Raw genomic sequence first — 16,352 nt, forward strand, 5'->3', positions numbered from 1 at the left:
AACAATTGTGACTGGTGGGCAAATATTTGTTCCCTCTCCTTGACATGGATTGCTAAAACAAGGAAATATTCTGACTATGGCAGATGGTCGGTTGTAAAACTCAGTCTTAAAAAGAGAGATGCCAGGTGTCTAGCAAATTATAGTCTGCTAAATATTTCAGAAAAGGTTTTTTCTAAAGTTTTACTAAACCATCAGGAGAGTTGGTTTAAGGATCACATCCTTCTTCCCATAAACAAGACGGTTTTCGGGAAGGCAACTCTACCGCAGACCACTGTTTTAAACTATGGGCAATAATTTAAAAATCAGCCATAAATCAAAGGCTGTGTTTCGGGGGTGTGGCCTAATTTAACATGGCGAAAGACATGTAATTTCATAGCTCCAGCCAACACTGCGCCCCAAATGCCTACACAAGCCGCATTCACAGCCTACTCTGGCCCGCGGTGGTGTCAGAGTCCCTACTTACCGGGGCTGATCCGGTGGACAAGCCGTTGAGCCCCTTTCCTCTTCTGGACTTGCCGCTCTGCCACAGTCCTCGTGACTGCAGACTCAGTCACTGCCATCTTCCCTAAGAAAGCCCTGGACTGCATCTCCACCGGGGCACGCCAATGCAGACCCCCTGGTTCCAGTCGGACTCCGGGACACGAAGGGGGGCCGCTGGAGAGATCGCCGCAGCCCCCTCGACCTCTGAACCCTCAGCGATGTGGTCCCATCCGGACCGGCGCCATCGAGGACGTCCCGCCCTGCCTGGGAGCGTGCCCTGACACGGTGAGTACCTGGCTTGGGTCGTGAGCGCTCTGGGGCTTCTGCAACACCAACAGTGACTCCCCGGGGGCACGGCTGCTGCTCCCCTGGCCCCTGGACTCTGCCTACTTGTCTTCTGGCCGCAGCCTGCTGCAACACCAATGCCTCCTCCTGGCCGGCCCCGGGGCGCCTGATGCTGAAAGCGGATATCCGCTGCGCCCTGCCCCACACCGGCCCTTCAGGTACTGGGTCGTCCAACTCTCTGGCCCCTCCCCTGCGATACCGGAGCACCTACCCAACTGGTCAGGTCTGGCGGGGGCATTAACTGGGCACATCAGCCTTCCAGCCAAGTTGCTCTCCCTCCATCATGGCGGTTGCTGGGCTGGTGGCCTCGATCTTATCTGCCCGGCCCTGGATCACTCCCCTGGGTCCTGCAGTGCATTGTTGGACCTTCCCTCTAGTTGACTTGGGGTGCATGTGAAGTGACAGACCTGGGCAGTGCTCTCTGGACCCCACGCTTTGCCTCACTTTGGACCCCTCCCGGCCGGGCCGCTGCTTTTTTCCTCTGACTGGCCCCATCGGGCCTCCTTGTTTGGGGTGCCCCCCGCACTGTAAGTCGGTCGCCCTCCAGCTACCGGCTCCCACGATCCTGGGCTGTATCCTGGGGTCGCTCGGGGAGCTATCTCTGGGGGCCTCATCGGGTAACTACTTCAGTTGGCGCTCCCCCCTCCAGGAAACCTGCGCATACTCACTTTCCTGGACTTTCCCCCGGGCCCTAACTGCTGCTCTCGCCATTTGTTGGCTGGACCTGCTGGCGGCTGGGCGTGGCCCTCGCTGGCCCCCTCGGGGGTGAACTGCCTTGCAGCGTGCTGGAGGCACCCTTGGGGCCTCAGGTACTCGCCTCCTGCTGCCGGACGCTGGTTCTCCTCACTCCCAATGATCCCATGCCTGCCTTGGTTCTACCGCTGCCCTCTGGAGCCTATTCCTCTCTTATCTCTGGAAATTCCCCATCGCAGCGCCCAACTATCGAGCTCTGCCACAGTCCTGGTCGCTTGGTGAACGGTGGTCTGATCTCTTACGCTCAGTAGCGGACTTCTGGGGAGCTTACGCCTGCCATGCCCAGGAGCAAGGCTGCCCAGAACGGCTCAGTAACCTCCCTCTGGGCTAAAGCGACCACAATGGGTATGAGTGCCAAGACGGACACCACTCCTCCCCCTCCAAGACGTCTCCTACCTTATCCATAACACAGAACTACTTAGAGAAATTCCTTGCAGACATATGCCAATAAATAGACTACCTGAAGGCAGAAGTCAAGAACGGCCTTGCCAAGCTGCGTAGGGACATTGTGGCCGTGGGAACCAGGGTGAACGACCTCGAATGCACTGTTGATTCCCTGTCAGAGGATCAGGTGGCCCTATTGGCGCAGAGTGAACACTCTGGAGGAACAACATATCAAGCTCCAGGCCAAGCAGGAGGACTTGGAGAATCGGGGGAAGCACAAAAAGCTCTGCATCAGGGGCATCTCTCACGAAGGGGAGGGCGAAGAAATCATGTTCTTCACCTGGGACCTCTTGACAGCCATTCGTCTGGTTTAGTGGAGGCCCCCCTGATCCTGGACAGGGTGCACAGGGTTTGTGCCACTGCGGGGCGCCCGCAGGCCCCCCCAGACATTCTCACCAGGGTCCACTACTTCCAAGACAAAGAGGCAGTGCTCCAAGTGGCAAGGGCCAAGGCGGACCTGGTCTTTCGTGGCCACGCTATACAAATCTTTCAAGAAGAGGAGGGACTTTAGGCTCATCACAGAACACTTTCAATCCCAAAATACCAATGGGCACACCCCTCCGGTCTGCTCTTCACCAGCAATGGCAAACAAAAAGGTCCGCTCTCTCACAGAGGTTAAGTCTCTCCTGGACCTCCAGGGGGACCCCCAAGACAGGGACCCTCGCTCCTCCTCTTCAACACACAGACCCCTGGCAACCCAAGTGGTGCAGGGTCCATTGGCGGGGTCGCTCTCGCCCCACTTGTCTCCCCCTACCCCCAGAACGCGTAGACGGCTAAAGCAGAAATCATTGGGCATCTCCAGATGATAACATCGGAGGGGGCGCAACGCCCAGCAGAGGGGGAGTGGCTCACGCATCAAGGCTCGACCTCCTCTCCCGCCGTCGCGGGGCCAGCTCCATGACTCCATGACTGCAGCTCTTTCAGCAGGGCTTAGGGCACAGAATCCGTTCCACTGTTGCTTATTGTTTTGTTTCCCTCACTGAATATTTCTCCCCTATAGGTTTGACTATTTGACCAAACTGGCCATCCGATCTGCCAAGGGCCACCCCCCACACTCATTGAGCTCTCCTCGACTGGGGAGAGGTTTATCCCTCTCACGTGGAAGGGACGACTTGACACTGCTCAACCTCTAAGTGCCCTATCAAGCCCAATACACTTTTGTACGCCGCACCCTCTTAGACCAACTTAGTACTTGGTCGTGGGGGGCGACTTCAATCTGGTCTGGGACCCTCAGCTAGACAGGAGCACCCCTCATGGCCAGGCTACTTGCACGTTTTTTGGACAGCTCAAGAACACAATCGGGACGTAAGCCTGGTAGACACCTGGTGCTACCTACACCTGAACTTCTCCTTCCACTTGCATGTGCACCTATCCTACTCCCGCATCGACCAACTATTTGTTTCCATTTCCCTACTGCCTCCTCTACCCTCAGGGCACATAGCTGACATCTCCATCTCACACCACATCGACATCAAGCTCAGACGGACTACCCACAAGGCCGACACTGCACACACCGTGCTGGCGTTTCCCCCCCATCTCCTGTGGGAACACATTGACAGGGCTGCGGTGCAGGACGTCATCACAGAGTATTTCCAGCTTAATACAATGCCCAAAGACTCCCCCACGCTCTATGGGATGGCTTTAAAGCCACCATATGCGGCACGCTGACCTTCATCTCTATAGCCAGGGCACGAGGGGCACTCTTCCTCGAAACCACACTCACAGCAGACATCGTCACCCTTGAGCACACTGACAAATAACACCCCACGCTAATAGCTAAGTGCCAACTGGCTGTCCTGAGGGGGGCAGCTCCGGGCCCTGGGGGTCAACTAGGCAGAGCACTAAATCCTCATCCTTAAGCAAAAATTCTACTAGGGAGTGACAAGGTAGGCTCTCTCCTGGAGCGCAGATTGCGTCACCAGCTCATGGGCTCCCATATTGCCAAGCTCCAGAAAGTAGACTACGCCTGGGCAATCTGAGAGGTGGACAAGCGGGAAGCCTTCCAGGACTATTACCGAACTCTCAATGCCCCTTGCTGAGATTGATAACTATCTATCTCCAGAACTGTCCATGGCCCACTCTGGACCCTTCCCACACATGTGACCTGGAGGAGCCCTTTTCGGCCACTGAACTCCGCAGGGCACTCGAGGAACTGCCTAAAGGGAAATCTCCTGGTCCGGACAGTGTTCCGAAGCCCTTTTATGCCACTTTCCTACCGCAGCTTCAAGGCCCCCTGCTCACGCTTTTAACTTCCTTAATTCCTCTACAGGCCTTCCACCAAGTCCAATAATGAAATAGTTCAGATTCTCAAGCCGGTCAAGGACTCTACCTTAAGCTCCTCTTATCGCCCAATAGCCCTCCTAAACACAGAAATGAAACGCTATGCCAAGATACTGGCTAATCCCCTGAAGAACCTTCTCCCTGGAATAATAGAGCCCGATCAACTGAGGTTTATAACAGCCAGACAAGGCCCTGACAACTTCCATCGCTTGGCACACCTGGTCAAAAAGGCACAGCGCCAATTCATAACCCGCTCTCCTCTTCTCCTTAGATGCGGAGAAGGCCTTTGACAGGGTGAGCCGGGCCTTCTTGAGGGCAGTGCTGCTGAAAATAGGGCTCAGCCCTCTTACACGGTGCCCACCTCCTCCATCTGCATTAACGGCACGAACACCAACTCCTTCTCGTAGTTCAGAGGCACCAGCCTGCCTGATGCCCCCCCTCATCTTCGCCTTGGTGGTTGAGCCCCTGGCTATCCAACTCCGATGCTCTGTCGACATCAGGGGCATTCCTTTCATTGGCCAGGAACACAAGGTCCTGCTCTATGCTGACGACCTCCTCCTGGTGCTCAAAGAGCCAATCACCTGTCTCCCAGCGGTCGTCTGGACCCTGCAAACTTACAAGCGGGCTTGGGAGACAAAATTAACCTAGCAAAGACACTGGTGCTCAAACTCTATCTCCTGCTGCAGCGTTTCCTGCACCCTCAGGCACATTTTTCCTTTCAATGGGCCCTGAATTCCATACAGTACCTCGGAATCACCATCACAGACTCCTTTTCTTCCTGGACAAATCCAAATTTTTGCACCTTCGGAAGGAGATTTGAGAAGACCTCCGCCGGTGGAGGCCTCTCCACATTTCCTGGCTGGGTCCCATCAACGTGGTGAAGATGAATATTCTCCCCAGACTTCTCTATTTATTCCAATCGCTCCCCATGCCCATCCCTGCCAAAGACATCACCAAACTTCAGGCCGACATCCTCTCCTCCATCTGGAGGGGAAAACACCCTCGCATATCCACAGCTCTCCTAATGCTCCCCGCAATTGCGGGGGGCTGGCATGCCCCAACCTCCTGGACAATTACTGGGCAGTGCACCTGCGCTTCATTTATGAATGAATGGTGCAGGAAAGTGAAAAACATTGGCTGCATATGGACAGAGCAGTGGCCTGCAGACCACTATGGGACCTCGCCTGGCTGCCCAAAAACTTCCGTCCACGCAGCATCTACGCCGCCACCCTGACACGCACTGTGTTGGAGATCTGGGACAAACTGGCTTTAAGATGCGGATTGATCACATTCCCATCGCCACATACCCCCATAGCATGCAACCCCGACTTTTCTCCTGCTCTACTCCGGGAGGACTTCCCGGAGTGGGTGCTGGGCGAATGTAGGACATTACATGACCTCTTCCAAGGCCTTACTGTTAAGTCCTTCGAACAATGCAAACAGGACTTTCACCTGTCTGAAACTCATCGTCACCAATATTTCCAGCTTCACCACTGGGCTCTTCACCGCCCCAATGCCGAGGTTGCCACTCGCCCCTCAAACATTTTGAACACCTTGTCCGCAACTACACGGTCTCCCGGAGGTTGGTATCTAAAACATATGCAGTTCTGCAACAATTGTGCCTTCTTCCCTGCCACCCATACCAGTGGAAGTGGTTCTTGGATGACGCGTCTGACACCACCCAGAAACAGTGGGAGCAACTATGGCATGACATTCCGCGCATACACAGAAGGATTCCTCAGAAAGCAGTGTACAAGGTCATATTTCAACAGTATTATACCCCTACCTATTTACATGTCATGCGTCCCGCAGTTCCAGCCTCCTGCTGGCGCTACGGGGCCTCGCAAGGTAACTGCCACCACATATGGTCGGCATGCCCTACCCTGAAGACAGTCTGGACGGAGATCCTGAGCCACATCAAGGGCACTCTGGGATATCCAATATCAGATGACTACCACACAATCACACTAGGCGCCCGCCTTGTATCATTAACCGCAATGACCCATGCAGATTGGTACCTAGTGTGGCACATGAAGTGCGCAGCTGAACAGCTCATAGAACGTTCCTGACGCTCTCTGCTGGCCCCTCCCACAGCATCCTGGTTCACCCAGCTCTGGCACACCATCGCACTGTAACAGATGACGCATAAGCTCACACACACTGACAAGAAATTTCAGCGACTTTGATCACGCCTTCTCCACTACATAGCCTGCTTGGAATACTCCTGCTTCCAACGCCCTAGGTTGCGAGCCCTCCACCTCTTTGACGATTAGACATGAAGCGTCCCCTTCACACTTCATGACTCTGATGGAGCATGCCCAGTAACCCTCTGCCTAACAAACAGCAACTAACCCCCTGGCACCGTGCACAAATTCATCCCCAGAATACCTTGCTGGGGATAACTGGTTCCCTCTCCCTCTCTATTCCCCTTAGTCCTCCTCTCCCAGGCTCATCCCCTTTCCTTGTTCACTCCCCCCTTGTTTGATGTCCATTGAGCCAGAAGCACCCTCAAGCCCAGACACAGCCCTCTGGTGGGTTTGACTTGCCCCTCCTAAGTTTCTCCCACCTCTGGCCACCATTCCAGAGGATTTGTCAATTTTGCATGCATGCACTGTTACGTCAATGGGTCTGAAGACTAAATGATGTTACCTATTTTATGTAATGGCACCTTATTTGTTCTGTAAATCTCAATAAACAGACTTTAAGCGAAATACTGTATTGTCACCTTATTGATTTCTGCACAGCCTTGGACACAGCGGACAGAGGGCGTCTGTGGTGTAAATTGAAAAGTTGGAAAATTTCTTGAAGATCTTTTAAATTAATTCCAGGCCCTCCAAAAGTCCAACTGGTTCAAGGTTGAAATAGGTACGTCAGGGAGACTGTCCATAAGAATTCCAATTAGGAAGGGTCTATGGCAAGACTGCATCTTAGAGCCCGCCCTCTTTAATCTTTATGTAGCTATCTGGTTATCCGCTTTAAAATCACAATCTTTTTCCCATAAAATGGGCTCAAAGCATATTCCTTATCTATTGTATAAGGATAACCGAATAGTCTTAGACTATAAGGCCATCGAGTTTCAGAGGAAATTAGATGCTTAAAGCATCTATTATAACGAAAATAAATATGAAGAAAACAAAGATATTGCTTTTCGGGAAGCAGGTACACAGCTATAAATGGCGCTGTGATGTAATGCAGATTGAGCTACTGAACAGGTGTACGTATGTAGGGCTTACAATTTCCAGTTACCTGACATGGGAAGATTATCTTAAATCGCTCAAAACTAGGGTCTTACTATAATTAGGATTCTAAGTGAAATTCAATCATGCTTATGGAGCACTATCATTAGCCTCTCTCTTGCAAGCCCATAGTGGCAAAACTCCACCCCTTTTCTTATATGAAGCCAAGGTCCTATGTTTAGACCCGTGATCACCTTGAGATTAGCCGTACAAAGGAAACTGCGTGCCCAAGAGGTCTATGGTTGAAGAGATAAGACAGGAAATGAATTTTACCTCGTGGTCTCTCATAGCAGGCTCTCAACTATTAATGTTCATCAATCAGCTACTTTAGGATCAACATTTATCTAAAATATCTAAGTTGTGCTGGGAGAAAATCTGTGCCAGTGAAAGGGATTGAGCTAGAATGGTGATTAATAGAGTCAATCAATTTAGATCTGTACATATCACTGTGGGTTCAATTCCAACATGGCACTCTTTCTGAATAAACAAATCGCATTCCATATCTCCTTCAGACAGGATATGACCTATTTATGGAAGAGCCCTTCCATTAGTCTCACTTACAAAACTTTAGGTCATTCTGATCTCTTCCTGTATGTCAATTTTTTTTGCTGGACCCCAAATTACAATTTGAAATACTTAAAAAAAGGCTTGGGTGTAACCCAGTCTTCTCACACCTAGATTGGCAGGACAATGACCCCTAGATAAGAATCATTCATTATGTCATATTGTGATAGACTGTTCATTTTTTAAACCAGTTTAAGCCAAGTTTTTAAAACCTTTATTCATAAGATATCAAACATGGGCTAAACAGGAAGCAATATCTCTGCAGGTTAATGTATTTTTAGATGTTTCTGTAATAATGGCTCATTTATAGCAGGTTATTAAAATGATAGGGCTGGCCAGGAGTTAGTACTGCAGTATTTTACTAAAGTTTTGCTTTGTTCCTGGAATTTTGTTTTAAGTGTATTTTAATGGTGAATAATGTTTTATGGACATTGGTCCCAATAACCATATATAATTACTACTACTATTACTCTGTGCTCAGGATATCCCCAATGAACGCCAACCTCTGGAAAGGAGTCAGGAGTTTCTTTATTAAGTTGATAGTGAACTCCAACCATGTCAAGAGATTTGTCATCATCTAGAGGTGGTCTCAAATGACTGTGTCAAAACCGTCATCAACAGCCAGTCATCTAGTTACAGGAAGACTGGACTTCCCAATCTCTGAAGCTGTACCACAACCACAGCCACCATCTTCGTGAACATCCAAAGGCATTTTTGAGGCCAAAGGGGAGCACTGAAATGCTCCTAGTCGACCTTGAACTGAAGGTAACACTTAAGGGACCACAGAATGGGTATATGAAAATACATGTCCTGCAGGTGAAAGAACATTGTTCAGTCTCCGAGGTCTAGAGCGGCCAGAATCTGGACCACCATGATAGTTCAAAGATCCAATATGGGTTGGAGACCCCTCTTTTTTAGGGACGAGGAATTAGCAAGACCACCAACCCCCATTTTCGAATCCAATATCCTCTCAATGGCACCCTTCTAGCATAAAATAAAATGTAAAAAAGATGCATGTTTAAAAGAAACACAGTATAGACAACCAAGCTAAATAATCAAAACAAATGATAATGAAAAGGAACTTACACAATGCTGAGAACTGAATCCTTAAGTTTAATGGAATGGAGACATTTCCTCCACTGGGCTACAGAAGAATGAACATACAAGCTACAATGAGAAAAATAAGACAGATTTAATTTACCATTGTCAAAAATATATAAATACATATTTATTTTGATATACCGTTGTCAAAAATATATAAATAATTATTTTGAACTTTTTTTTAATTACATGCGCAAAAATCATTTATATTTGTTAAGCATATTTTTTATTGGAAAAAGCCAAATTGTGTGGACCACCCAAATGCTACTGACACAATCTAGATATGGTTTTATTCTAGGTCTTCATAAATTCATTTAAAATACAGATTACATTTTTAATTTGAAGTGTGTACATTTCAACCAACAAGACTTTTGGCAATCCTCTTTTTGGTGGATACTCAACCAACAGATTAGATTCCCCATCTTAGAATATACCCCAGGTGCTCGTCTTGATCTAGAGATTGTTTTTCTGGAAGTGTGCTCCCAAGTGCTTCTAGATGGCATTGTGCAGCTTTCCACTGACTCATACTGGTCCTGAAGTGGCAGTTCCATGCAAGCGCCGCCTGTGCGCAATGATATCACTTTTTTATCTTTTTATTTTCCACACACCCAGAAATGGAGCATTAACAATTATTTGTAACAGAGTGCTGATCCCTAACCTGGGACCTTTTTAGAAGTTAAAAAGAGGCCAATCCGCAGAGAGGGTGGGAGCGCAGTACGAAATCTGCAATTAGATTATCTGCAAAAAACAGTGATACCAAAGGAGAGTAACTTGTTCTTTTGTTGGTTAGATCTAACAGCAGATTCTTCACCTTAGAATAGATACCAAAAAATTACCTTCACAGGGTGGAGGGTCTGTAGAGAGGGCTCAGCCCACCAAAAAATCCTGTAGAACTAAGAGGATTAAGTGCCCTCCCCGCAGGACCAGGATGTCAAGGTAGTAGTGCTTTGTGAACATAGTATCGATGCCCACACTGCCGCCTGGCAGATATCAAGGCAAGGCATCTTCTGTGCCAAAATAGTGGCCGCAGCTTTAGTGCTGGTGAAATGGACCTTAAGACCTTCCCCGAGGTGCTTCTGGGCCAGTTCCTAACAGATCTTAAAAGACTACCCACAACAACAAGGTCCACTTCTGCACAGCCTTACTTTGCTCTGGAGAACTCCACAAATGTTGATCTTGCTCCCGATGGTCCTTGACACATTGTACTGAGGTCTCCTTGGGCCCACTTTGGTTCTCCATTCTTAGTGTACATTTTACATGTTTTAGCAGACTCCAAAAAAGCTGTATTATTTATACATATTTTTCTGACACAATATTATTCTGAGAAGATGCTGTACATACTGCTTTTATTTAGAAAGCCCTTCCTGCTACATAATCTGTACACTTAGTTCAAGGCTTAGAATAGAATAAGATATCCTAGTGCGTGTGTTGCCTGTTCGGAGACAACTTCTAACATCTAGACACATCACTGCTTCAGAGCAGTACCTCTAACACCGTACTTTTATTACATAAACGGTAAACTGTCCCTTTAAGGGTCAGAGGGGCACTCCAGTCACAATGGTCCTGTTTCAACACGCAGCTCTGCTTCTGATGATTTTCCATCCTGCAAAGAGGGACTGAAAATTCCACATCAGGCCGTCTCCTTGGTCCAGTTATCTAGGTATGGGGCCTCAGGCTAACCTAAGAGATCGGGCAGAGGGCAAATCCACTATTTCTCAGAGTAGGGGTAGTGATAGGTAGACACATGTAGAAATCAGACTGCCATGATTAGACAGTTTATCATATTCATCATGCTGATTATATTGCTTTGTTTAATCTGCCTAAAAATCACAGCTCATCGTTTCTAGGCAAGATTACGATTGTTTCAATAAATGTATTGAAAATGGGCATGCATAAGTAAACAACAAAAGGGGTAAGATCTGTTTCCATGATTCCCTTAGGGATCAGAGTGTCATGTTCGAGGTTGCCAAAATCACCTGCCACCCCAGGATGGTTAGGGGTTCAGGTGAGGAACTTTGAGCTAGATAGGAACTGGACCAATAGTCTCAGATGGTGTAGATGAACTCTAGCACTATATTCTGAGGTCCTGTTCTCCTAATACGCAGTGCTACTTTTCTAGTGGGAACAGTATAACATTATGTAGAAGCTTAAAGTCCTTTTCAGGTTCCTGATGGGGCCCCTCCTCTTTCGAGGGTCAATGAAGAACAAAGAAGGTTGTAAAGTGATGGATTGCCCAACATGGAAGGAAGTGATGCTTTTGGTAAGAAGGCCGTCTGAGTCCTCAGCAAAAGTGGTTGCACTGACAATGCCTGTAGTTCACTCATGTGACAAGCTGGCATAATCACAAAAAGGAACAAACAACTTCAAAGTTAGGATATGCAGCTTGCAGCTATGCATAGGCTTCAAAGGGATACGCATAAGGATTGTCAAGACTACATTAAGGTCCCACTGTGGCATCACAAATAGTTTGAGAAGGAAATTGACTCAAACCTTACTTAATCAGATCTAAACAGGTGAGTTTAACAAGGACTGTTGGTTCAGCAAACATAGAAAGGACGAACGAGGTGACAAATAATATTTTACAGTGGCCACTGCAAGGCCTTGCTGAACTAATGATAAAACAAAGAAAAGAATGTCAGACTGCTTTGTTTGATAGGGGTCAGTATCCCTGCCACTATAGGTTACCAACATGTCCCAGAGGGCAGCTTAGATGGATTTTATGGAGAGGCCTCAGAGCGAGGATAACATACCACTTGAAGTGGTAAATCAAAATCAGTCAAATGCCTCTTGTCAATCCCCATGCCTGGAGGTGTGAGATGCACAGATTCTGATGAAGAACTCTGCCCTGCAGCTGGGAAAGATGGTCCTCCCAAAGTGGTAGCATGATCGGATGAAAACTGCTCATGCTCAGCAGATCTGGGCACCACCCTCTCCAGGCCCAATCCAGAGGTGCCAGGATAACTTGGGCCTTGTCAATTTTTATATTATTCACAACTAAGGGCAGGAGAGGAAGTGGTGGGAAGGTGAGCATTATCTCTTTGTTGCATTCCTTCCAAAGCGTCTCTCTTAACGAGTATTCTAGAGGAAACTCAAACATGCAACATTTCTGACACAAAGTATTCTCGATGGTGGTGAAAGGATTTGACCAGTTGTGCACACTGATGGAAAACACCCTGCTCCACCTTGCCTTGAGATGCTCATGATCTGCTAGACGATGTATGCTCAGTTTGTCCCCTTTGACGTTGCAGATCTAGTCTGTTGGCTAGGGAGTATTCTAAAGTGAAGAATTGGTGGTTAGAAGTAGCCATCAGAATTACATTTTTACTCAAGGGATCTTTGTAAAGAACCAAAGGTGGACTTAATGTACCAGTTACTTACCTTCGGTAACGATGTATCTGGTAGAGACGTTGTCTAGCCACAGATTCCTTAACTTAGAATATCCCCAGGGGTCAGACTGGAAATGGATTTTTTTTGCAGCAGCACCCCTGCGCGCCGGGGGGATGTCGCCACACGCCCCGCTGTGACATCATCCACGTACGTGACATCAGCTAGGTCATATAAGTCCCTCCTGGCGCACTAACGTCAGTTTTCTTCTGAGAAACTTTTCAGCGGCACAACGCGGAGCCACCAACAAAACTGTGAAAGTATGGGAACAGTGTGCGAAGGATGAAAAATCGGTCAAACAAAGAAGGCGGATGGTGTAAAACACCATCATAAAAGACAGTATCAGAAACTGTCTACATATTATAAGTGAAAAAGCAAAAGTGGAACAAAGCGTAGACCCTTCCTAAAGTGCGAGCAACAAGGGAAGAATATTTTAACAGACAACGATAGACTGGTATTACCACGTAGAACCATGTGTCATCCAACAAGGACGAGCACAGAATGAACAACAATCCACTGCAAGAAGGATGAAAAGACTGGCACTTCCCCTATATTAAAGGAAGACTAAAGCACAGCTCAACAGATCTCCAAAGAAGACGACTATAGAGGAGACAAGAGCCCTGAGTCAATGGAGAAGGCAGGAGGGAGGGAAGGCAGCAGGGGAAGAAGAAGAATCTCCTGATGAAGGAGAATCAAAAGGCACCATCTTACAGGAGAGAAGCCACCTGGAGGGAGTCAGCTGCATATGGCAATTGAATAAGGGGCACAACAATGTGAGCACCCTTGAAAGAAAACCAATGGCAACTGAAAGGAGGCAAGTGGAGAAGCCCACCTGGCAAGGTCCTCACAGAACGGGGAGGATGGGTGGGCGTTAAGGAATTTGCGGCTAGACAACGTCTCTACCAGATACATCGTTACCAAAGGTAAGTAACTTGTACATTTGATAGCGACATCTAGCCACAGATTCCTTAACTTAGAATAGATACCACAGCCATACCCCAAGGGGGGAGGTGGGTCTGCGATAGAACAACAGAAAGTACCCAAAGCACTGAGCCGGCAACCGAGTGACGGACTATGTCGAAGGCTGTGGCGGAGCAGCCAGACAGTAACCCAAAGAGTTCTGAAGAGCAAAAGACAATGGGAGACAAGGCATCACAAACTGCCAGAATGGCGCGACACCATACCCGTATGCGTATGAGATGCAGAAACGGCACTAGCTATATCCCAGAACAGAAGAGAGAGTCCAGAACAAAGGGAGGTAGAAGGACTACTCCCAACTCAATGGTGCACTAAGTGGACACCAACCAACACTAGCGGATAACATGAAGAGATGTAACCAGAGCCTACCAGGCTAGCCCACGCAAGGGAGGCCCGAGAGGCCACATCCAGAAGGGAAGGGCAAGAGGCAGGTACTCAGCAACGCCTCAGAAGTACAGGCGGGAACAAAAGACACTTCTCCCAAAATTGGAGCTCATTGGGAAACTTCAGACTCAGGTACCCTCCACTCATATCATCTTATTCACAATAACCTGATCTTGATCTGAATAGGCAATGTATTCCTTAGCATCCTCTGTTGACTCGTTGGTGTGGTTACACTTAACCTTCCACCCACTCAAGGAGTTACAACAAGGTGTGCCTATCTTTAAAATATCCTCGTATATTCTGTGTGTGTCTCCTCATATGTGTATATATTCCCTACTCTCAATCAAAAACTCATGCAAATTCATGCAAGGGCAAGGAGAGAGGTAAGCCAGAAAAAATGTGTGGGTGGTGGGAAGGAACCTCACGGGAGCAACCACCAGGGAACTGCTGACAGGTTCTCGTCAGTGTGTTCCACTTCTCATCATTGGCTCCTTCCCACTGAAAATAAACACTGAAAATAAACAAAATTGCAAAGTAGGAAAATTATGCAAGTAAATCCTAATGAACTTAAAGGTGTATATCCCTATCGCACTCATGTGCATCTACCCCCAAGGTGTCAACACCGCTACTCAGTGTGGTCACTTGTTTAAAAATGGAGTTAGATATCCCTAGCTAATTGAACTACTTTATTCCGTGCTGGGTATCTACTCCCATTAAAACCAAAACTCTCCTGTTGTGCTTTGTTTTGTATTATATGAAGCCAACATGTTTCGTTGCCTATCTAAGTTGGTCGGCAACTTCTTCAGGGCTGGGGGTACTTTCTTTGCCACACAAGGCTGGACACTGCCAGCATTCAAATCTTCACATCGGTGCCTACCGGCATACCTGGGCTTCTTCGTGCCCCCGTATGCTCTTCTGGTCCACCTTTTATTTATATGTGGTGGTCGCTTCTCGTCGACCGTCCGTGACTGCAGACGTTGTTTTAACTCGGGCTCCCGTTCCCGCTCGGAGCCCACCACAGGCACCAAACCTTCCAATGGATCCCCAACTGGCCACCCATAACTCCTGGGCCTCACTCCTTCCCGCCCACCACTACGTGACCAGGTACCCAGCCCAAAACATGTGCCTTTTCGGACATCAAGAAACAGTCACCAGAATTCCAGTCCCTGTTGAGCCTGTTGATCAATCCACAGATGCCTGTCTCTCCGATGACAAGCCCTTCTGCCTGAGGGCAGAGCGGGACCGAGAGCAACACCCGTATCTCTATCTCCTGCTGCCTAGCCGTTAGCCTCGGGGCCCCCAGCGTGCCACCTCACTCGACGAAGAGTCCGAATCTCGGCCAGGTGGTGTGTGAACCCGCACTCTCACAGTTTCATCAGTCCATGAGAACACTTCCTCGGGAGAGTCAAAGAACAGAGTGCGAGATCGGTAGACCACCCTCAGGCGGGCTGGATATAGCAGCGCATATTGGATCTTGACGTCTCGGAGGCGAGCTTTGGCCGCCAGGAAGGACTGTCGCAGCTGCTGCAGTAACCGCGTGTAGTCTGGGAAAATAAGAATCTTTGCATTGTCACAAGTGAGGGATTCCTTAGCCCTCGCCTGCTTCAGTATAGTAGTGCGGTCCATATAGTTGAAGAATTTGGCAATGATCGGCCGTGGACGTGCCCCTTGAGGGGGCTTCTCCATAAGGGCCCTATGTGCACGCTCCACAACGAAGCAACGGGAGAGGGCGTCCGGGGGGAGCCAGCCCTCCAACCACAGTGTCAAGTAACGCTCCAGCTATCACCCTCGCATCCCTCTGGAAATCCCACGAAGCGAAGGTTGTTGCGCCGAGTCCTCCCCTCGGCATCCTCAGCCCGCAGCGCCAGACCCTTCTGAATCTTCTCCATAGCTGCTACTTTCTTCTTCAGGGTCGTGACATCATCCTCTACCTCCGATATGCAAGCCTCAGTCCCTGTGATGCGTTCAACAGCGTTACGCAAATCCTGCCTCAGCAGTATAATGTCGGAGCCACGGCCCCGATCTTGGAGTCCAGCATATCTCTAGACTGAGTAATGGCCTCCATTAGCGCCGGGTTGTCTGGCACCTGGCTCTTTGACCCCCGCAGCCCCTGTCGCAGCACCCGCTCTGGTAAATTTGTCTATGGTGCCCTGCTTGGTGTGGCCTCCCCCACCTTTATCTCATGTCATCTTCCCGACGTAGGTGCTGCCTCCCGACACTCAAGGGCAACCACTCAGGGGGTCGAGCGTGAAATCAGCCCGACAGCAAAGACGCTGGAGCCCGGGTCAATAGATTCTTCACTAGGCATTTTAGCAGACGGCAACCACCACGAGGGTAAACAAAATGGCTGGCAGTCCACCCCCACTCTCACCCAGAGGGCCTTGCTTCACCACTCCGTGGCCC

The 16,352-nt window shown here is 48.9% G+C and overlaps 1 protein-coding gene across 1 annotated transcript in view; it reads right to left on the reverse strand.

Moving 5' to 3' along the window:
* SPAG9 (sperm associated antigen 9) overlaps positions 1-16,352 on the reverse strand; it is a 2,066,870-nt gene that overhangs the window by 481,967 nt on the left and 1,568,551 nt on the right. Inside the window, exon 22 of the mRNA XM_078654422.1 lies at positions 9,189-9,269. Within this exon, the coding sequence (XP_078510548.1) occupies positions 9,189-9,269 (81 nt within the window). The remainder of the gene's footprint in view (positions 1-9,188; positions 9,270-16,352) is intronic.

The sequence above is a fragment of the Lissotriton helveticus genome, chromosome 7, assembly GCF_964261635.1.
Source record: "Lissotriton helveticus chromosome 7, aLisHel1.1, whole genome shotgun sequence".
NCBI lineage: Eukaryota > Metazoa > Chordata > Amphibia > Caudata > Salamandridae > Lissotriton > Lissotriton helveticus.